Genomic DNA, 23,264 nt, shown 5'->3' with positions numbered 1-23,264 from the left:
GCTCCTCCTGTTCTGAGACTCCCCAAAACCACCTCCCCTGCAGCAGCCAGTCCCACTCACTGGATACTCACATACATTAAATTTACTGCCTCCAAAGAGACAGAGCACACACAAGCCTGTTAATTTTGCTGAGGACTTCAGTTCAATACACAGCACTGAGATAATTAACTTATTCTCATTTTATTGCAAAACTAACAAAGAACAGAGATTTAACAGTTAAAGAACAGAAGAGAGATGGTTACAAGTAAAAATCAAAACATGCATTCTAGTGGCTAAAACTCAATTTCAACAAGTTACACTCTAAAGATTTCTCACTTATAGTCAGTTCCAGCTCCTCTTTGTTTTCAGGCGCAGAGGATCCACTTTTCATGCACTGAAAAGGCATGGCTCCCCCTTTGTGATGGTTGCCAAAATGGCTCTCTGCTTTGGCTTATATTTCCCAAAATCTAATTTTCTTTGTTTCAAGAGCCAGGAAGGCTTCCTGAGCACGTAGGCTCCATCCCTTATTGTGATCATTAAGTGGTCTTTCCCCATTTCGGTTGATGGCTTGGTTTACCACGTATGTAGATATACTTCTCTTTGTCCTTTCAGGTATTGCCTGGCTTAATTTGAGACAGGAAAACGGGTGAAACAGCATTCCTTTGTCTAGGACAGACTGGGCTTGTGCACTGCTTGCAAAACACTTTGTTTAAGAATATATTTCCAGCACACCTCTCTGATTCTTCACACACCACCCACACATACATCACACAATAAAATTAATGAGTGTGTGTTACCGGTTTGCATAAACCACCTTACATAACACCTTTTAGATGCAGATTATGACGACAACAGTGTGTAGGGGCCATGTGGGTCATGTTTGATGCGAGTTATGGAATGGTGTGCCTCCTGCCAGCTGGCACGGCTCACAGTAGGCAACCCAAGCAGAAATCTAGTTGTAGTTCCCTAGCAGGGGCTGAGCAACTACACAGTGGATGGGTTAAGTTTTTTTTGGGCCACTCAGTACATTTGTAAACTGTAGACACTTCACAATAGGCTAAGTATTAAATGTGCTAGAGAAGTATAGTGCAAGCTTCTCCAGCATAATCTTCTAATGCCCCTCGTTCCTGCTATAGCCAACTAAGGCAGAAAATTTTAAGTGGGTGATGGCTGTGTAATATAAACTTAATGGACTTTCAGTTGTAGCCTAAGCACATGTTCCATCAGTAGAAATCCAGCTAGCAGTAGGTATAAATGCTTGATAGTTAAAAGGTAAGTTACAAAGGTTTTACCAACTATTAGATCCCAACCAAGATGGGAGTTTAGGAATGATGTGCGGTAAGATTGCATTTTAAAACAGAATTACCTCCCTACAACCTCTACTTGTAGCCACCAATTTCCTTGTTCCTGCAGAAAAGGAACGAGCCTTATCTACTACAGAGATTAAATGAGCATGGCTCCCTCTTCAAGATTCGTGAGCCACGTACACTGCCAGAAACATGACATCCTACAAAGTCTGCAGATCTTAAAGAATGCAGCCATCTCCCTTTACATAGCACTGATTCGCGTAACACTTGCTACGTCCCTTAACCGCTAGGATTTTCAAAGGAGGTTTTGTTAAACTTTTGCACCTTTAACATCAGACCCTGGAAATAGCGATGTGTTGTTTGGGTGTAGAGGAAGTAAAATGGAATTTTTAAAAGAAAAGCAAAGTTCACTCTTTCACTCCTTCTTATTCAACATGGCTGCGTGATAAACATAAACAAGAGATCCTTGGCAGCACAGTCTGGTATGAAGCCAGTTGTAGAAGCTGTCCCACCTCTCATGGGCAAGACTAGGTATGTGGTGGTGGCAGATTGCAAACCCACAACCTTCAACCAACAGATGAAAGGCATGAGCACTGGTCAAAGGGACTATTTCATGGTACAACAGAAATGCATCCATGATTCTAGGGTGAGGGAGAGAAGGAGCTGACAGGAGAGATCACAATAAAGTAAGCCTGCAGGACCCAACTGAAATCTTATAGGGTCCAAATGTAGGAAGCATGGGAATCTTCAGATGCTTGATTGTAAAAAACATTTCCCTCTTCAGCTCTTTTCAGTCAGGAGGCTGCATGCAGGACAGGTTAGCTATCCAATTAGCCCCCATTTCCCAAAGACCCTTTAATCAAAGGATCTCACCAGGAGTAAGAAAATACAATAAATATTTTATTTCAGAAGCACATTTCTTTGTAGCTTAAAAACAGTCTGTCTACGTTGGCCTGGTTTAAAGCTGTTTATCTCAATGTTTGTCAGAAGTTAAAACACAAAGTTTCAACAAGAAAAACAGAACTCATTTTTGTTACAGATAACAGCAATGCCACTCGCCATCATTACTAAAAAAAGCACTCAGTGTAAAAATCACACAGTTCCACCATTACTTAGGTATACACTCATGACCTGTAGCTAGTTATGAGAAGTATACAGCAATTTAAAAGCAAACTCACCTGGCTCAAAATTAAGAGTATGAGAAATAGGGGCTAGCTTCCCAGCCATTAGAAGTCCTTCCTGAAGCAAAAGCATATAGGAGTTTAATTAAAAGGATCAGAGAAGCAAGCTCTCTGTTATATAGCAAAGGTCAGCAGGTGCAATTAACATTTTTGTCCTTGAATATGTAAATTCTCAGTTTTCAGAGTAGCTACTACACAAACTGGAGGCTTCCCCACCCAAACAACTTCGTACTGTGCAGGTAACATCCTTGATCTGGAAAGTGGGTGTCCCCTCTGTCTACACAATGAAGGCTTCCCATTGCATTACACTTCCCATGCTGGTTTGTGTTCTAGAAGATTCTCTGATTGTGCTGTGTTGGACAATCTCATTTGTGACTTGTATCTAAGTCCCAGGTGACTTATTCAATCCCAGCCAAGACAATGCAGTAATAGGGTGCAAACAGAAGCTTCAAGTACCAGGTGTGTTTTTTGTTTAAGACAGGAAGATTAAAAAACTGGAAATGGTGTCACGATTGCTAAAAAAATTAATATTTTCCCAATAAGTGCTCTCATGCTAAATATAGGACCTTTAAGACAATGGCAAAATGACCAAACAATAGTAGCATCACTTTGAAACAGAACACAGCCAATTTGTTACAATTTCTGTCTACTTCAACCTGGAAAAGGCAGGGTGCAAGCCAGAGGTGTCACCTTTTGAAGTGGGAAAGAAGAGCAGCATCCTGCAGAAGGGTGTCTATTCCACTACCTGACAGTCCCTGTATGTCTGTACATGTGCACAGGGTAATCCCTTCCAGAAAAGGAAGAGTGAAGGCAGAAGGAAGAGTGGGCATTATAAGAAGAGGTGATGACATTCCCAACTGAAAAGCTCAGTAAAAATCCTATGACCAGCACACAGATTAAACATTTGAGTCATTGGTGTCACTTCTTGGAAAAGTAGGGAAGGGAAAGTCCACACTTGGGTGGATAGGAGCACCTGCCACCCACAGGGAAACAGGACACTAGCATGATAATAGCATGAACAACAAAATTATGTTGAGCTTTACAGGAAGAGAAGCAGTGGAGTCAGCCACTTATCACCAGATCCTTTATCCAGAAAGCCTATTGGGGGACAAAGGACAATTCACCTCCAGTTAATTTCCAGGGTGCTTGTCCAGAAGCTGAAGAGAACCTCAAGTGGGATGAGGCTGTAACTGGAACTATAAATTTTTTTTTAAAACCAGCCTCACCTGGCACATTCGCTGCCAGCAAAACACAACTCCTACTGCTAAGGAAAACAGCCAAGCTGCTCTTTACACAGCTAGGGCTTTATCTGAAGTAAAGGAATCACCCTCTAGGTTTTCAGTCCTGCTAATGATACTAGCTTTGTTCCATCATGGGAACACGGAGGAGTTTCAAGTCCTCCCAGCACACAGGAAAAATAATCTCTCAGATGAGGTCCAATTTGCCAAATAGTCCCCAGTTGTTTCACATTCAATTAGCTTAATCTAGTCATGAAAAGCATTTCTGCTCTCAACAGATGGTACTTCACGAAACAGACTTTGGATTGGCCAGTTGTCATTTTAGGGGCAAATTCACTCTCTTTTGCTCAGAAAAAGCCCTTTAAACCTACCTGAGGTCTGCTCCCCTAGCAACTCCACATGAAAGCCATGTAGGGGAAGAGGATCCTGGCCAAAGAAGCATGAAACCTCATTGTCTGTAGAAAGCCAGATGCTCATCCTTCCCCCCTGCTAATCTTCCTCGAGTTCTTTGAAGATCTATTTCATAACACAGCCACACCTCCTTCACAGCGGCTGGTGATCATGTTTGATATTTCAGTCCATGTGTCCATATGAGGGTTATAAACTTCAACAGAGTCCGAGGTCACTGGGGCAGCGAAATCATGACTAGAAGCTCGGCCTCCCGAGGCATAAAGAAGTCCATTCACAGCCACAACACACACACCAGCTCTGGGTATCTTCATCGGTGCAACCTCAACCCATTTCTCCTAATAAAGGGAGAAAATTTTTTTTTAAATGTTTACATAAAAAGCAAAATTGTGTGTGAATGTGTAAGTAATCAGAAAATAGCTGTGCTATAATTAAGTCCGTTAGGCGTAAGTACCCCTCCTCCACCACTTCCCAGGAGAATAACTCTAAGTTTATTGAAATGTCTGAAGTCCCCCAAGAAGTGAAGAAAACTACATCCCCACTGCAAATTAAAGGGACTGTAGGAAGGCAAAATGTAAAAACCACCAGAACTGTCAACACTACCCTTATGAAAAAGTGCCACAGGAACCTACAGAACCACAGGAACCAGAACTTAAGTCAGAACCTACAGACAGCACTGTGATTTCTAACACCATTTTGGGATACTGGTTTGGCACGGATTCGGAGGGAAAAGCAACAACAGCGTCACTTCAGAGCTGGTTTTATGGTAAATTCCGTGGTATCTAATAAACCTGTCTAGTATCTGGAGTAATATATTGAACAACCTATAGCAGAACTGCTCTTCCACATTCCCCAGAGTATTTAGTAGCTACAATCCTTCTGTTTATTGTTAGTGTGTTGGTTAGCTTCCAATTACCCAGAACAACAAACACATGCTTCCCAAACACCACACGATTAAGATTAGATAGATATACTCAAAGATCAGCAAGTATACAGACGCCACCTCAAAGACCCCTGAATTGTAGTTTCCAGATTACTGTCTGGGAGCAAACAGGAATTGGAGCTTGTTTGAAAATGTTCATCTCATAAACTTGAGTTTTGTTCTCACCAGGTTCATAACGGCTAAGGTAACAATATTATCTACCACTATGAAGAGTAAAAAAAGTTATCGGGGAATAGGCAGCATGTATTAGCATCTTTATACGTCCTAATAAATGAAGCTGTAGTCTGCTGCAAGATTCCTAGGCACTCTACTGTACCTCTTCGAAGGAATACCTCTCTACAGTAGGAAGTGCATCTTGTGTCTCATTCCATCCTCCAACAGAATAGATGCAATCATTGAGGGCAGCTATGCCAAGGTACGCCCTTCGGGTGCCCATTGGAGGAAGTGTAGACCAGCGTTTGGATATCGGATCGTAGACTTCAGCAGAACGTAGCTCGACTCCTTCACTGCTGATGCCCCCGACGATGTAAATTAAACCTGGAGAGACAGGGTTTTTCCAATTAAATCTATGCTTAGGCAGAGCAGGCATCACAGAACAGAAGTTTAATTGTAAGAAGAAAAGGAGTACTTGTGGCACCTTAGAGACTAACCAATTTATTTGAGCATAAGCTTTCGTGAGCTACAGCTCACTTCATCGGATGCATAAAGTGGAAAGTACCGTGAAGAGATTTTATATATACACACAGACCATGAAAAAAATATACATTGCAAGGAGAGTGATCACTGAAGATGAGCTATTACCAGCAGGAGAGTGGGGTGGGGGGAGAGAAAACCTTTTGAAGTGATAATCAAGTTGGGCCATTTCCAGCACATTTCCAGGAGTTAACAAGAACCTTCCAGCATATCTACCTCTTCTCCCAGTTTAGTGTCACCTGCAAACTTGCTGAGGGTGCAGTCCACACCATCCACCAGATCATTAATGAAGATATTGAACAAAGCCAGCCCCAGGACCAACCCTTCGGGCACTCCACTTGATACCGGCTGCCAACTAGACATGGAGCCATTGATCACTACCCGTTGAGCCCGACAATCTAGCCAGCTTTCTATCCACCTTTTAGTCCATTCATCCAGCCCATACTACTTTAACTTGCTGGCAAGAATACTGTGGGAGACCGTGTTAAAAGCTTTGCTAAAGTCAAGGAACAACACGTCCACTGCTTTCCCTTCATCCACACAGCCAGTTATCTCATCACAGAAGGCAATTAGATTAGTCAGGCATGACTTGCCCTTGGTGAATCCATGCTGACTGTTCCTGATCACTTTCCTCTCCTCTAAGTGTTTCAGAATTGATCCCTTGAGGACCTGCTCCATGATTTTTCTAGGGACTGAGGTGAGGCTGACTGGCCCGTAGTTCCCAGGATACTCCTTCTTCCCTTTTTTAAAGATGGGCACTACATTAGCCTTTTTCCAGTCGTCCGGGACCTCCCCCGATCTCCATGAGTTTTCAAAGATAATGGCCAATGGCTCTGCAATCACATCCTCCACCAAATAGCAGTGTAGAAATTTAGGCCCAGGTTGGAGCCCAGGCTCCGAGACCCCTCCCTCCTCTCCAGGTTTCCAAGCCCAGGCTCCAGCCTGAGCCCAAAGGCTACACTGCTGTAAGCCCCAAACTGCAAGCCTGAGGTAGTTAACCTAGGCTCCGAGACTCGCTGAAATGGTTTGTTGGGATTTTTTGCAGGCTAGACGTTCACAGGTTGAGCGTGGGGTGGGGACAAGGGAGAGCGTTGCCCCCCCCCCCCCCAAACTGCAAGCTTCAGGGGCAGGCAGCCTAAGTGTGCAATGCAATGAGTTCTGCAGAGGAGACAGGAGAGGTGCTGCTCCCAGTTTGCGCACCTGAGGCAGGGAGTCAGAATTTTGTTTATAAACAGACTGATTTGCAGGAGATTAAGGAAAGGCTGTTAGAATGTTTCTTAAAGTTAAATGATCTGTTCCAAGCTTGGTGACGTGCAAAAAGTAAGTAGCCTAAATGACAGAAAGTAGTTGTTGATTTTTCCACAATTGTTTCAATAGTTCTGTTCAAGAGGTAGTAACAACGTTACTAATATCTTTCTTTGAGAAGATAACTGGTTTTTCAGACAAAGGAAATGCAGTAGATCTAATTTACCGGGATGTCAGTAAAGCATTCGATACAGTTCCACATGAGAAATTATTAATTAAATTGGAGAAGATGGGCATTAATATGAGAACTGAAAGGTGGATAAGGAACTGGTTACAGGGAAGACAACAACAGGTCATACTGAAAGGTGAACTCTCAGGGTAGAGGAAGGTTACTAGTGGAATTCCTCAGGGATCAGTCTTGGGACCAACTTTCTTTAACATTTTTATTACTGAGTGTGGAACAAAAAGTAGGAGTGTGCTAATAAAATCTGCAGATGACACAAAGTTGTTAGGTATTGCCAATACCAAGGAGGACTGGGACATACAAGATCTGGATGACCATGTAAACTGGAGTAATAAGAAATGGGATGATATTTAATAGTGCACGGTCATGCATTTAGGGACTAACAACAAGAATTTTTGCTATAAGCCGGGGACTTATCAATTGGAATCGACAGTGGAGGAGAAAGAGCTCGGGGTATGGTTGATCACAGGAGGACTATGAGCCATCAGTATGATGCAGCTGTGAAAAGGCTAATGCGGTCCTGGGGTGCATCAGGTGATGTATTTCCAGTAGAGACAGGGACGTGTGAGTACCGTTATACAGGGCACTGGTGAGACCTCATCTGGAATGCTGTGTGCAATTCTGGTCTTCCATGTTTAAGAAAGATGAATTCAAACTGGAACAGGTGCAGAGAAGGGCTACTTGGATGATCTGAGGAAAGGAAAACCTATCTTATGAGAACAGACTCAAAGAGCTTGGTTTGTTCAGTCTAAAGGTATGTCTACACTTGCAGAGTTTTTGCGCTGTAAGTTTCACCGGTGACAGGGAACCAGTGAAAGAAAAGCGCTGGTTTGTGACTCAATTCCTCAGGCATCAGAGAGTGTTTACATTAGCAGCACTTCCATCACTGATGAGAGCAGCGCTCCAGGGCAGCTATCCCACAGTGCAACGCTCTCCAGTTTGACAATGGATCTTGTGGGAAGTGGTGTGTGTGACCCCGGGGCATCCTGGGTCCCTGCACAGCCTCTTCTCCCCAAAGACTGATCAGCTCCAGTAGCTCAGCATTGCTCCAAGCAGGGGATGTTCTGCTCTGTGGAACAGGCATTGTCACCTGGCCAGATAAGCGAGCACTTGCCAAGAAAACAGGAAAGGGAGTTTCAAAGTTCCCGGGCCTTTACAGTGGGAGGAGTGGATGTGTCGGTTTACCTGGCAACAAAGCAGCAGAGCTGCTGGCTAGAGTGGTCACCTAGGCACTGTGGGATATCCTCTGGAGGCTAAAAGTTGTGTAAACAGGAAGAACTTGTCTTCACTTGCACATCAGCACAAAAGCATCACCGGTAAGAGCTGTACGCCTCTTGTGGAGGTGGCTCTCTTTTTGCAGTGAAACTTCTGAGTTTCACTGCAAAAAGTCATTGGCAAGTGTAGACGGTCCCATGTCTTTTGTGCAAAAAAGGGACTTTTTCCGGTTTAAATGGCAAGTGTGGACATGCCCTAACCAATAGAAGACTGAGGGGAGAGATGATTACTCTGTATTAATATATCAGAGGGATAGATACCAGGGAGGGAAAGGAGTTATTTAAGTTAAGCATCAATGTGGACCTCAGAACAAATACATTATAAACTGGCCATCAACAAGTTTAGGCTTGAAATTAGGTGAAGGTTTCTAACCATCGGAGGAGTGAAGTTCTGGAGCAGCCTCCCCAGAGGAGTAGTGGGGGGAAAAAACCCCAACTAGCTTCAAGAATGAGCTTGATGAGTTTATGGAGGAGACAGTATGACAATAGTGTGTGGCCCATTAGCGACTGCCTGCTGCTAAAATCCCCAATAGCTGGAGATGGGACACTCGGTGGGGAGGGCTTTCAGTTATAACCCTTCAGTCTGAGTCAGCTGAGACAAGCCAACCACATGTGTTTTATTGCACTGTAGATATACCCTAAGTTAGCTGAGGAAAGGCAGGTGACCACTTGTGAGGCCTGAGTGAAAATATTTATTAAAAACATTCATACAAGATAACGTCTCTGGACCTTTGTCTTTTGAGATGGTCAATACTGGCTGGACTTCATGTTCACAACCACAGGAAAACTATTTTCAAGGGTGACTGATAGGGCAGGGCAAAATTTTCCAAGCTGGTTTATATTTTTGTTAGATGAGTGGAGACCTTTAGGTTCAAGCTCCACAGAAATAAAACAAATGTATCAGAAAAGGGGAAATGGTGGAAAGGAGGAGAACCACTGATACACTCACAGAGCTGAAAGCACCACAGAGCTCAAGATGTTTTACAAAGTTGCAAGGCAGACACAGGTAGGAATCCCTGATTGAAATGTAAAGCTTCAGATTCCTTATACAGTAAAACTACCCTCTGAACTATTGGTTATTATTCATGTGGGAAAGCCATAACCAAAAACCGCTCACCTTGCATTTCACAACACCCAAAATAGTAGCGGGGCACAGCCATACTGCCCACTAGCTCCCAGCTATTTAATTCAGGGTCAAATCTTTCAATTGTGTTGCCGATTTCTGCTCCAACCCAGCCTCCTGCAAAAAGGAAACATGCAGGTAAAGTTTGATGACACAGAAGTAGGTCTTTTTTTTTTGGTTTTTTGTTTTTTTTTTTAATATCTATAGAAGTGGATATGTCCTTGTATCAGTGACTTATAGGTCAGGTTCAATAGGCTGCATGTTTGTATACAAGGGAAATATGAATACTTACAATATATGACAAAACCACCTGGTTTAAATAACCAATTAAATGCAAGACAGACTCAGAGTCCAAATAGCACGACCAAAGATAATTATGGAAGGAAATACCTTAGTATGATTCAACAAAAGCACGTGTAGAATAGAGAAAACAATTCTAAAGCTAGCAAGTCTTATGTTTCAGGGCAGGAGGAGATCACCACCTAGGGAAAACAATTTCCTCCATGTTATTAGTACTGATTAATTATGGGCACTATGGCATATATGAAACATCTAGAATTGGCCACTTTTGGAGACAGGATACTAGACTTGATAAGATATTGGACTGTTTTGTTCTAGCAACTAAAATTTTCCCATAACTTTCACTCCAAATATCTTTTACTTTCCCAGTGGTATACAATACTAGCATATTAGATTTTTGTTACACTTCAGTGTTTTGTTTTTAAAATCTTTCAAACACCTAATCTGTGAAGCAATATTTAGAAGACAGTGATATGGATGACATGCACACAGTTATGAATTACTTTTGACACATGCATAGCAGCCTATGTCAGATTTTCCTTTTGCTTATTGTTTAAACAATTAAAAGCCCAAATAAAGCATAATTAAGGATCTGCTTTCCCCTTACCATTTCCTCCCACATTTCTTTGTATAACAGTCTATTTTTACAGGGAAATGTTACATTAAGCTCTTAAGTGATATGGGAGAATCTTGTAAGATTCTTGGGAGAATCTTGTAACTTTGGCCAGTTACTGAAATAAGATTCTTTTGGAGTTCTGCTCAGTAAGGTGGGTGGAAGATTACAAGTACTGGATATTTACTTTTGTTATATGCAAATATTAAATAGCACCAAAGATGAGTGTTGTGTTTTACAGAGAGGATAAACACACAGCCCCTGTTCAAAGCAGCTTACACTCTAAGGCCCTTATCCTGCAATAGACTGTGTACAGGAGGACTGCTGCACCTACACAGAATCCTGATTACTTCAATAGGGCTTCAAGCAGGCACAGTAATACGCTTGTGTGCTATCGATTGTAGGATTGCAGCACAGATAAGATCTATGATGAGACTCAGGGAAAGATAACATCAGACAGGTGCTCACAAGATTGTGAAGCAACTTGTTTTTGCAAGTCACATATGTTGGTAGTTCCTTATTTTAAAAGAAGATATATTTTATTAGGCTGATGTGATAGTGAAGGTCTATTTAGCTGAAAGCCTTTGAGAAATATGTATTTTAGGTTCTTACAACAATTCAGGAGTGAGCCTGGCTGTTAAGAGCACATGGACTTCTCAGTTCTTGTCTCAGCTCTGCAACTGAACTTGTTGGACAAGTCACTTAACCACTCTTTACCTCAGTTTTCCCATCCATCCACCACAGAGGGCTGTGAGGCTTAATGTCCAATAAAGCACAAATTCTGAGATAAAGGTACTATAGAAGTAGGAAGTCTGACAAGGTGTTTTGGAATGCTTTTAAAAAAACAAAAACAAAAACACAGATTAATTTGCATACACATATTTTGGTCTGGGTATTATGGAGTCATTCTGAGAGTACGTGCTATTCCATCGGTTGGCTAAGATGCTTCGCTTGGAATTGATGGCACCTCCCCTATGAGCACTCACAAAAACACCTGTCAGCTGCAAGTTACAAGTAACCACTAATTTTTAACTCTCAGTATTATAGGATTTTAATGTTAATATTTAAACTCCGCAAACTGATTTGATCCGAAGAACTAATGGCTTTAAAACCAGCTTTACTGAAAGGAAACTGTATAGTTACCCAAAGCATAGATAGCACCATAACATGCACACACTCCAAGTCCGCACCGAGGCTGGTTCATGGAGGCCACAGCTGTCCACTGCTTAATAATAGGATCGTAGCATTCAGTACAGTCAAAGATCATTGAATCCTTCTCTCCTTGGTAGAAAAAAGGCAGAAACAAATAGATTAGTTAGATTAGAAGGAACAGTGGTTCTCAACCTATTTACCATTGTGGGCCGCATATGCGGATCTGTGTGTGTTATCTATGCTACCTATAGGATATCCTCAGGGCCACATGGGCCGCAGCTGTATGTAGGTTGAGAACTAGTGAGTTAGAATATTCTGCAATTCAGATATACAGGAACAACCCGTCACATATAGTATCTGAATTGAAACCATTTCTCTCATCTTGCCAAAGTGAAAAAGCAACAAAAAAAACTTGTCTACACCACAAAACTGAATTAGCACTGAAAATGGTTTTCAGCAATGGTTTCCCAAAACAGCTGTGAGTCAAACACTACAGCACTGTGCTTCTGCATGAAATATTTAACTCTACAGTGCTATTACTAACATAGGTAGGAAAAGAGTTTTTTTGTTTGTTTTTTTTAAGGACTATAGCATTTAACATTATAGTATATCTTGTGTTTCCTTTTACTACATGTACACACTACGTTCATTTTAGACAGACTGAGCTAACTTTCCCATATCCTGGACACCTCCAGCTGAGAACAGGAAACTCCGGTTTTGTAATGGAGTTTATATTATACTGAGGTGTAACTTAAGCTGACAATTTTATTAAATGTGCCATTTGGTCCCAAGGAATAACAGGGAAATCCTCTCATGAATCACTAACTGGTTAAAAGACAGGAAACAAAGGGTAGGAATAAATGGTTTCCCCATTCGAGAGAGGTAAATAGCAGGGTCCTCCAAGGATCTGTACTGGGACTAGTGCAGTTCAACATATTCATAAATGATCTGGAAAAGGGGGTGAAAAAGCAGCAAAATTTGCAGAGGATACAAAATTACTGAAGATAGTTAAGTCCAGAGCAGACTGTGAAGAGTTACAAAGGGATCTGAATAAATTGGGTAACGGATTTAACAAAATGGTAGATGAAATTCAATGTTGGTAAGCGCAAAGTAATGCACACTGGAAAACATAATCCCAACTACACATATAAAATGATGGGGTCTAAACTAGCTGTTACCACTCAAGAAAGAGATCTTGGAGTCATCCTGGATAGTTCCCTGAAGAACGTCTGCTCCATGTGAAGCAGTAGTCAAAAATGTTGACTGAATGTCAGGCCTATTCGGAAAGGGATACATAATAAAATAGAGAATATCATAAAGCCACTATGTAAATCCATGGTACACCTACACCTTGAATAGTGAAATTGGAAAAGTACAGAGAAGGGTGACAAAAATGATTAGGAGTATGGAGAAGCTTCCATATGAGGAGAGATTAATAAGACTGGGACTGTTCATCTTAGAAAAAAGAAGACTAAAGGGGGATACGATAGAGATCTACAAAATCGTGACTGGTGTGGAGAAAGTGAAGTGTTAGTTACCCCTTCACATAACACAAGAACCAGGGGTCACCCGATGAAATTCATAGGCAGCAGGTTTAAAAACAAACAAAGGAAATACTTCTTCACACAATGCACAGTCAACCTGTGGAACTCATTGCCAGGGGATGTTGTGAATGCCAAAAAGTATAACAGGGTACAAAAAAGAATTAGATAAGTTTAAGGAGGATAGGTCTATCAGTAATTATTAGCCAAGATGGTTAAGGACATAACCCCATGCTCCAGGTGTTTCTAAACCTGCAACTGCCAGAAGCTGGGAGTGGACAACAGGGGATGGATGACTTGAAATTTCCCTGTTCTGTTCATTCTCTCTGAGGCCTCTGGCACTGGCCCCTGTCAGAGACAGGATACTGGGCTAGGTGGACCATTGGTCTGACCCAGCAGTATGGAAATCCTTATGATCTAGTGCCACCTTTTGGAAGAATGGAAAATACATTAGAACTGCTAAGGACTCTCCGATACTATTAATTTGGAGCACCAGCAATAACATCCATATACAGAGTAGTAACTTGGTCCCAAAGAGCACAAACACATACTTAAAAGACAAAGCCATTTCTGACCTTGGTCTGCAGGAGATATTTTTCCAGTTAATACACAAGTTAATGCACATTTCACTCAGGTATTCATGACTAAGCCTTAGTTTAACCAATTTGTCAGAATATGAGACTCTCCCTATATCAATGTTCCCTTAACACTGATAGTATGGTAACAACAACAAAAATCCTACACTGCCCTATTCAGAAGTATAATAATTATAAAGTACAAATTTGACTTATGTTTAAGGAAGTACCATCACAATGCAAGATGCTCCTGAAATATATTCGATGCATTCAGCAAACAAGTCACAATAATAGAAGACACTAACTCTAACGAAAGGCAAGCTTTCGGTAAATTTCTATTTCTTCTTTTAAGAAAAAAGAAAAATGAGAAAAATTCAAGTGTAGGTCCATTATATAGCAGAGAAGGACAGCTAATAATGGATGACATAAAGAAGGCTGAGGTGTTTAATGCCTAGTGTGCTTCAGTCTTCACTAAAAAGCTTAATGGTGACAAGATACTCAGCACAATTAGCAATAAGGAGGAAAGAACACAAGCCAAAGTAGAAAAAGACCAGTTTAAAACAATATTTACCTATGTTAGATGTATTCAAGTTGGCAGGGCCTGATGAAATTCTTCCTAGGGTATTTAAGGAACTAGCCGAAGCAACCGCGGAACCATTAACAATTATCTCTGACAACTCATGGATGATGGGTGAGGCCTCAGAGGACTGAGAAGGGCAAACATAGCACCTCCCTTTAAAAAGGGGGAACAAAGAGGACCTGGGGAATTACAGACCAGGCAGCCTAACTCTAATACCTGGAAAAATACTGGAACAAATTATTAAACAATCAGTTTGTAAGCACGTGGGGGATAACAGGTTTATAACTAGTAGCCAGCATGGGTTTGCCAAGAACAAAACAAACCCAATTTCCTTCTTTGACAGGGTTACCGGCCTGGTGGATAGAAGGGAAGCAGTAGACATGATATTTCTTGATTTAAGAAAGCCTTTTGACACGGCCCCCCATAACATTGTCAAACAAACTAGGAAAATGTGATTTAAATGAAAATTACTACAAAATGGGTGCACAACTGGTTGAAAGACCATACTCAAAGAGTAGTTATCAACAGTTCACTGTCTAACTGGGAGGACCTATCTAGTGGGGTCCCATACAGCCAGTTCTGGGTCTAACAATATTTTCATTAATGACGTGGATAACGGAATGGAAAGGATCCTTACAAAATTTGTAGAAGACACCAAGCTGGGAGAGGTTGCAAGCCCTACAGAGTACAGGATTAGAATTCAAAACAACCTTGACAGGTTAGAGAATTGATCTCAGTTCACAAGATGAAATTCAATAAAAACAAGTGCAAAGTACTATACTTTGGAAAGGAAAAATCAAGTGCACAATTACAAAATAGGGAACAAGTGGCTAGGTGGTAGTACTGCTGAAAAGAATCTGCGGGGGCTATAGTGGTCCACAAATTGAACATGAGTCAAGGTGATGCCATTGCAAAAATGGCTAACATTATTCTGGGGTATTTTAAACAGGAACGTCACATGTAAGAGACAGAGGTAATTATCCCCTCTCTACTCAGCACTGATGAAGCCTCAGCTGGAGTACTCTGTTCAATTCTGGGTACCACACTTTAGGAAAGAAGTTGATAAACTGGAGAGAGTCTAGAGGAGAATGACGAAAAAATTAAAAGCTTTAGAAAACCCCCTATCTATGAAGAAAGGTTTAAAAAAAGTGGGTATATTTAATCTTGAGAAAAGAAAACAAAGGGGTGTCCTGTCAAATATGTTAAGGGCTGATATAAAGACAGGGATCAATTTTTCTCCATGTGCACTAAAGGTAGGACAAGAGGTAATGGGTTTAAATCAGCAGCAAGAGAGATTTAGGTTAGCCATTAGGAAAAATTTTCAACTATAAATTCTGGAACAGGCATCCAAGGGAGGTTGTGGAATCCCCATCACTGGAGGTTTTTAAGAGCAGGTTGAATAAACACCTATCAGGAATTGTCTAGGTATACCAGGTTCTGCCTCAGCACATGCAGCTGGACTGGATCACCTCATGTGGTCCTAGATTGGATTACCTCATGTAGGTTCTAGTCCTACATTTCTATTGTTCTACTAAAATTACAGTCCCCAGGGACTTTACAATGGGCAACACCCCAGCATCATCTCGTTATAGGGACACAAAGTAACATATTCCTTTCATCCTTCACCTCCAATAGCATAAACCATTCCTCCCACCACTGCCACGCCCAGACCGCTGCGAGCCTGGTGAAGTGAAGACACAGTGGTCCAGTAGTGACTGAAGGTGTCAAAACGCTCCACACAACTGAGGGCTCTGCTGTCACTCCAGCGTCCCCCCTGCAGTCGAGTATATCCACCTAGGCAACAGATAGAAAGTACATGCGTAAGTTAGCAGCTCTCGCTCAGCAAGATCCCAGCCAATTCTAATGCAATGGTTCAAGTGCTACAAAAAGCCAGAATAATAGCAAGAGGTATTATAGAGTGACTAACATCTTTCTTCAGTGCAGTCATGCCTATGGCCAATGCTCATGTATCAGACTTCTTCCTTCAGCAGAGAACTTCAGAAACTATTCCAGCAGAGAAATCAATATTGTTTTTAGTGTTTGAAAAATCACTGGGGAGGCAGCGTGGTCTAGTGCAGAGAGCACTGGATTGGGACTCAGGAGACCTGGGTTCTATTCTTGGTCTCCTGGGGTGACCTGGGGCAAGTCACTTTCCCTCCCTGTGCTTCTGTTTCCCCATCTGTAAAATGGGATGATGATGCTGAGCTCCTCTGTAAAGGGCTTTGAGATCAATTGATAATCTTATCTATTTGCGGAGTCTGAACATTTGCTATAACAGCTGGATACAAACACCTTTCAGGGTATTAGAAGCTGAAGCACCTTACTGTGTATCAATGGAAATTTTATCCTAGATTTACTAAGTATCTGATGAAGGAAGGAGGATGATTTAGTGGTTAAGGCATAATGCTAGGATAGTACTGAGCCTTAGGAGGAGATAAGGTTTTTATGCTGGGCTCTGCCACAGATGGTTTATGTGACCTTGGGCAAATCAATTCATCTCAGGCTCAGGTTTTTCATGTGAAAAACGAAGATGATGGTACCAACTTCAGAAGACCACTGGGAGGCTTAATTCAATATATGTTTGCAAAGCACTTTGAGGCACCTGACCGAAAGGTGCTCGAGAAGGGCAAAGTAGTGTTATCTGACCTATGACCTTAATCTCATGATAAGAATTGCAAAATACATACACCAACTCATGGAACAGTCACCTCCATTATTCGCAATAAGTGCTTCTGCACAAACTTCATTTCAGAGGTAAACATATCAAATGAATGGTGGAACTAAAAAATTTGAGTATAACCCCATATGCAAAAGGCATGAGTATTCTTTGATTATAAAAAGAAAAGGAGTAATTGTGGCACCTTAGAGACTAACCAATTTATTTGAGCATAAGCTTTCGTGAGCTACAGCATCCGATGAAGTGAGCTGTAGCTCACGAAAGCTTATGCTCAAATAAATTGGTTAGTCTCTAAGGTGCCACAAATACTCCTTTTCTTTTTGCGAATACAGACTAACACGGCTGCTACTCTGAAACCATTCTTTGATTATATCCATCATTCATAAAAGACCTATTAATTTACGAAGATCTCCACACTGATACAAAAGTGTTTATTTTAAAAGGGGAAGAAACACAACACCCTTAGGAAGCAAGCTTTATACGCATGTTCCACTTGTGAACAGTGCACATAACAGGTTGCATTATTGCTCTGCACCTGAGACAAGTGATTCCTGAAAGACTACTCCAAACTATGATACTGCATTCAGGAAAGATGAAATATGAATGTATTTGTATTTTGTACAAAATTTGTATTTTGTGCTCCAGTTATTTACTAATAAACACATTATTCACAATTGTAGTCCAGCAACAGAATCACTGTATTAGATACACAACACTATTTTGGCAGCTACCTTTTGACAAAGAATTTAAAAAAGATTTTAATGCAATGTGAAATATCAAGTCACTTTTCTAAAAAGGTTAAAGCAACCAGATTCTAACCTACTGCATAAAGGTACTTCCTGGCTTTCCTCCGGGGACGAGCCTTAGATGCTTGCAGAAAATTGCTGACTTTGTTCTCTTTGGGAGATTTACAGACTTCACAATATTCTTTCAACAGGGTTTGCAGAGCCACCCGAAGGCTGAAATCTGAAACTCCTTGGAAAAGAAAAATTAAAAGAAAAGAGACATGAAAGAAAAAAAAAAAGTCACACCACCAGTAATTGACCAGCCCAGGGGAAAAATATATGTCAACTATCATCATCATCATCATCTCTTTCTGCTTCTCATATGACAAACCAAGACAGATTTCGGCAGATTTTGAAAATTCTGGTCCAAACTTTCACAAAGGCTTAGTTTTAAAATCAAAATGTGAATATATATTAAATACTCCTGGGGGCATTCTGCACCAAAAAGTTAAAATTCTGCAAATTTTGTCAAAATAACACTACATAATCAAACCAGTTTCAATTATTTTGGTAATTTATTTCAAAATACTTGTCAGCAAGTATATCTGCAACAGTACAGACACACACAAAAATTCCCCCAGGAGTAGAGAGTTAAAGAAACACCTATGACAACCCAGTTCCTGTTTCTCTGTCCCCTTTCCCCACCCCCACCCAGTTGTGGGCCCCCCTGGCCCAGATACCCATGCCCCCTGTACATACACCCTAAAGCCCAGCCATGTGGCCACCCCTTGCCCAAACATCCACCCCCTCCCCCAGAGCCAGGGATCCAGAAGAAGAAACAGCCAGAGGCTCTTCTCCAGGCTCGCACAGAGTTTCTTGTGTGCTGCCCTCCCGTTCCCTTAGGGCATGCTGGGAACTGCAGCTGCCAGGAGCCCTGCAGCGCTCCCTCCCTGTCCCCCAGCAGCGTTTTCTATGTACCAGTTGGGTCCAGTGGCCCCTAATGGTGGCTAACAGCACAGCAGCCAATTTATGTGGGGGAAAGGACATTCTGCATGCACAACATTCATTTCTGCAAAATTCTGCATTGCGCAGTGGCATAGAATTCCCCTAGGAGGGGTTAAACAACTCAGCTTCTTTAGTATAATAGTCAGTTGTTACATTTTTAAACTGGAAAAAACAAAACCCCGTGATCCTTTACCAAGGACAAATACTCCATCCAAACAAACATCTTCATTTTTCTCTCTCTCTCTCTGTTACCTTCTATGTATTTTAAGAGCCTCTGGGATGGTAACAGAGGGAATCGAACTGGATCCAGCACTTCTACCACATGTTTCTTTCTTTTTCCCAGATCCTTCAAAATCCACTGCATTGCAGCTGTGAAAACTTGGTACTCATCCTCTATAGTAAGCTCTTCACTTCGCAAGATCTTAATAAGCTGCTCCTTTGTTAGCGCCAGGAACTCCTCACCACTCTGAACTTCCAGAAAGTGAGCATGGATGTAATTCTCCGTGAACTCCTGTAGGTCATGGCAGGCAATTTGCTCAGAGAACTGGAAGAGTCCAATGCAGTTCAATGGGTCAATCTGTCCCTTCAGAAACTCACAGCAAAGGTCCACAACTTCAGTCAGCTGGAGCATGTCTGCTGCTACTATCAGCTCCTGAACATTACTCTCGCCAACATTCACTACTCCTGTATGCAGAGGACAACATGTGACAAACAGGCCACATTTCAGATATTATAATAGCCTAAACAGTGCTAAGTCTTAGTCTTTTCCATTTGAGTTAGACATTTTGAAATAAATGTTCATTTGCTTTGCAAAATTACTGTCAGCTCAGTAATGCAGTAAAATGTTTACATGTATCTGAAAAGGAATTTATCTGGTAGTCACATACTTACATTAAAACTGGTAAATACAAATATGAGGGATAACCCAGAACTCCTGTGAATCACAGACAAAGTCTTGTTGATTTTCTGCTGCATGGTTATTCCAGTGACTCATCTAGCGAAGACCACAGCATAATTAAATAACTATGACCTATTTATGCTATGTTTATAGATGCATATAAAATTTCTGCATCAGCAAAACACATAAAATATTCCCTTCTTGCTCCCTTTCTTTTAGGCCTTGATACTGCAAAGGATCTGCTTCAACTTGATTTCAATAGGAATATACATGTGCTTAAAGTTAAGAAATAGTAGGAGGGAGAAAGAATTAGGAAAATTTTTACTTAGATTATTGCTATCTAAACTTGTCTACCTACATGAGTGACTTGAGGATTCTGAATTTTTTTTTTTTTAAATTGATAGATAGATATAAATAAATAGATATCAGCTACCACTGAATGCCACTCAACCTTGTCCTAATGGTTATCTGATTTGAAGGCATCAGAGCAAAGGTAGAGAAAGGATGGTGGCCTTACAGATCAGCTCGCGAAGGTGGTTCCAACTCTAAGGAGTCTTAGGGAAGAAAAAGTGTAAAGTTGCGGGAGAAGTAGCCAAACTGACAGTCAAGGCCAGCATCATTGGTGGAAAGGGCCAACATGATAATGAATACCAACCAACTACATGTGTAGAGATATATACCGGCACGTGCATACAGTATGTGTATGTTTGTATGCATCCAAACATTTATAGAGACAAACACACAGTACTGAATTTCTCCTCGCTGTACATGCACTGTATTACCGCAGAACAGAATCTTAGAATGCAGAGATAGAGACCTTTTAGATCCTCTAGTTCCTCTCCATGCCAGTACAGGACTGATTCCTATTGTACTTTTACAAATGTTTAGTCCAGCCTAGTTTTAAATGTGCTAAGGAATGGGACTTTCAGCACTGTACTGTAAACTGCACAGGTGAGCAGCAACATTTAGGGTTTGAGCCAATCAATAATTGTCATAGCACAAGGTATATGAAATGAACATTCCACTTTTCATTCAGAATAGCAAACAAACGTAAACATACCTGTGTAAATAAAATCCAGGAGCATCTGAAAGATGCCAGCCTCTACTCCTAGGATCCGTACCACATCCTTTGAAGATTCTTTCATCCCTCCTGTGAACAGAGCAGCAAAGTAAGGGCTGCTTGCAGCCAAGACCAGGCGATGGACCTTAAATGCTTCTTCACCAACCTGGAGCTGCACATCACAGAAATTATGCCCACATCTCATCTTGTTCATCTGGGCGAGGATGAAACGGGCATGCATGTCTGAGGAGAAAGGGCTGTCGCCTACCCTGGGACAAGCCACACAAGCCATGATGATCACAGAGAAGGCCAAAGGCTGCTGTCCATTGTCAGTCTCCAAGTGCCTAGGAAAGAGAATTAATAACTTGGGCAGGTTCATCTAGTGGAGTCAACAATCCCCATTATTACAGTAAGGGTTTTTTTGATGAATTAAGGGAACTTGAAGAATGCAGCAGCCAGAAAGGAAAGTGCTGAGCATGGAGCACACTAAACTTTGCCCAACAGAGGGTCACAATGGAAACTTGCCACCAGTCCAAGGGACACACCTGCGTAAAGAACTATAACTGGTCACATCCGCCCATCTCCAGTGAGGGGTGACCCCACCGATATGAAAGGCCATTGCATGCCATGCCCCATCTGGATCTCACTGGAAAGATCCGCCATCTCTGCTATGGCCCTTCGGGGGGGTGGGGGGGCATCATGCCCACAGGGTGGCACCGAGCTGATGGCAGCTGCAGTCCGTTTCTCTGGGACGCGCGTGCATGAACGTGCAAGGGTCCATCGGGGATGGACAGGGGCTGTGGAGGGGCCGCACTGAGGCTGGAGTGCGAGAGAGAGCGAGGGGAGGGGCCGTGGCACGGGGGCTGGGAGCAGCCGGGAGCGAAGCACAGCGGCGGGGGGCAGCGCAGGGGCGGGAGGCTCGGGGTGGGGGGGAGGAAGGCTCGGTGACGGGGGCAGCGCAGGGGTTGGGAGTCCCGGGGGCGGCACAGGGGCTGCAGGGGAGGGAGGCTAGGTGATGAGAAGAAGTGCAGGGGTCCGGGGGGGGGCGCTCAGGGGCTGAGGGTCCGGGGGGTGGGGAAGGATGGCGCAGGGGAGCCTGGGAGGGGCGCTCAGGGGCTGAGGGTCCGGGGGGGGGGGGAATGGCGCAGGAGAACCGGGGGGGGCGCTCAGGGGCTGAGGGTCGGTGGGGGGGATGGCGCAGGAGAACCGGGGGGGGGCGCTCAGGGGCTGAGGGCCCGGAGGGGCGGCGCAGGGGAGCCTGGGAGGGGCGCTCAGGGGCTGAGGGTCCGGGGGGGGGGGGAATGGCGCAGGAGAACCGGGGGGGGGCGCTCAGGGGCTGAGGGTCGGTGGGGGGGATGGCGCAGGAGAACCGGGGGGGGCGCTCAGGGGCTGAGGGTCCGGGGGGGGGGGAATGGCGCAGGAGAACCGGGGGGGGCGCTCAGGGGCTGAGGGTCCGGGGGGGGGGGGAATGGCGCAGGAGAACCGGGGGGGGGCGCTCAGGGGCTGAGGATCGGTGGGGGGGATGGCGCAGGAGAACCGGGGGGGGCGCTCAGGGGCTGAGGGTCCGGGGGGGGGGCGCTCAGGGGCTGAGGGTCGGTGGGGGGGATGGCGCAGGAGAACCGGGGGGGGCGCTCAGGGGCTGAGGGTCCGGGGGGGGGGCGCTCAGGAGCTGAGGGTCGGTGTGGGGGAGGGCACTACCGATCCTCTCTCACCTTTTTCCCGCTCAGCGGGGCGCCGCGGCAGCGCCTTCCGGCCTCCCAGCAGCCTCTGCGCGCTGCAAAGCGGAGGCCCGACGAGGCGCAATGATCACGTGAGGGGGGAGCCCCCTCCCCCAGGCGCCAGGGTAGAACCGCGCGTGCGCAACCCACGAGCCAGTCGGTGAGGCGCAGGCGCGCTTCTTGCCGTGAGCGGTGTGACGTTATAACCCTCTGCCCCACCCCCGCCGCTCGCTGCTGCTGGGCATGCTCAGCAACACGGCGCGAGCCGCTGCCCGCTCTCGGGGTGCGGTGGGCCGCCGGGGGCCAATGGCAGGGCCAGGGCCGAACCCGCGGCAGCCGGGGGGGGGGGCGGGGCCGAGGGGTGACTCCTAAATCCGTGGAGGAAAAGGAGATTCCCACCTCGCTGTATTAAAAGGAAGAGGAGTATGGATCAACACATGGGCTCCTCCCTGAGGCGCCGCGAGTCCTCCCAGGTCTTTTTGGGGATACAGACGAACACGGCTGCTCCTCTGAAACCCCCTCGCTTTGTTTACGGCGAGACTTGCCAATAACTACCCACAGGCAAAAAGAAGAGGAGGACTTGTGGCACGTCAGAGTCTAACCGATTTATCTGGGCGTCCGCTTTCCTGAGCTACAGCTCGCTTCACCCCCATTCAGTCACAGGAGGCATTTTCCCACACCTGGTGATCACAGTGATTTTCTTCCCTTTACAATGTTGCCCCTTTAAAATTACCCTGAAAATGAATCTGAACCTTACATTCTGTGGATTATTTTTCCTCCTTTCA

The 23,264-nt window shown here is 43.8% G+C and overlaps 1 protein-coding gene and 1 long non-coding RNA gene across 7 annotated transcripts; one reads left to right on the top strand and one right to left on the bottom strand.

Moving 5' to 3' along the window:
• Nucleotides 1–164: 164 nt before the first annotated feature.
• Nucleotides 165–22,575, bottom strand: IPP (intracisternal A particle-promoted polypeptide). Of its 6 annotated transcripts, none has more exons than XR_012160509.1 (10): nt 21,307–21,564; nt 20,762–21,105; nt 19,056–19,487; nt 17,893–18,048; nt 16,023–16,190; nt 11,692–11,829; nt 9,630–9,752; nt 5,373–5,593; nt 4,077–4,451; nt 165–602 (listed from the first exon to the last, which is right to left on the bottom strand). XR_012160509.1 is itself a non-coding variant. In XM_073357861.1 (9 exons), the coding sequence occupies exons 2-9, from the start codon at nt 21,051–21,053 to the stop codon at nt 4,227–4,229; spliced, it is 1,755 nt and encodes a 584-aa protein (XP_073213962.1). In that variant the 5' UTR covers nt 21,054–21,105; nt 22,474–22,575; the 3' UTR covers nt 165–4,226. The 6 variants fall into 6 exon arrangements, 4 of the variants coding, with proteins under 4 accessions (XP_073213962.1, XP_073213961.1, XP_073213964.1 ...); XR_012160510.1 differs by having other exon boundaries at nt 165–598; XM_073357861.1 differs by lacking the exon at nt 21,307–21,564 and adding an exon at nt 22,474–22,575 and having other exon boundaries at nt 165–4,451.
• Nucleotides 14,373–18,350, top strand: LOC140916346 (uncharacterized). The gene is made up of 2 exons (XR_012160511.1): nt 14,373–16,216; nt 18,011–18,350. It is a non-coding gene; the product is annotated as an uncharacterized lncRNA (long non-coding RNA).
• Nucleotides 22,576–23,264: the final 689 nt, after the last annotated feature.

Source organism: Lepidochelys kempii, chromosome 8 (genome assembly GCF_965140265.1).
Source record: "Lepidochelys kempii isolate rLepKem1 chromosome 8, rLepKem1.hap2, whole genome shotgun sequence".
Lineage (NCBI taxonomy): Eukaryota > Metazoa > Chordata > Testudines > Cheloniidae > Lepidochelys > Lepidochelys kempii.
Note: the sequence above shows the minus strand (reverse complement) of the source record. Positions and strands in the feature narration are given on the sequence as shown.

Bases quoted from the DNA above. Each gene is read 5' to 3' on its own strand.
- IPP (XM_073357860.1), bottom strand. From the start codon at position 21,380: ATGGCCTTTCATATCGGTGGGGTCACCCCTCACTGGAGATGGGCGGAT. The intron at 16,191-17,892 runs GTTAGAATCTGG...TCTGTTGCCTAG, and splicing joins GAAGTACCTTTATGCAGTAG to GTGGATATACTCGACTGCAG. The intron at 4,452-5,372 runs GTACAGTAGAGT...TCCCTTTATTAG, and splicing joins AGAGGTATTCCTTCGAAGAG to GAGAAATGGGTTGAGGTTGC.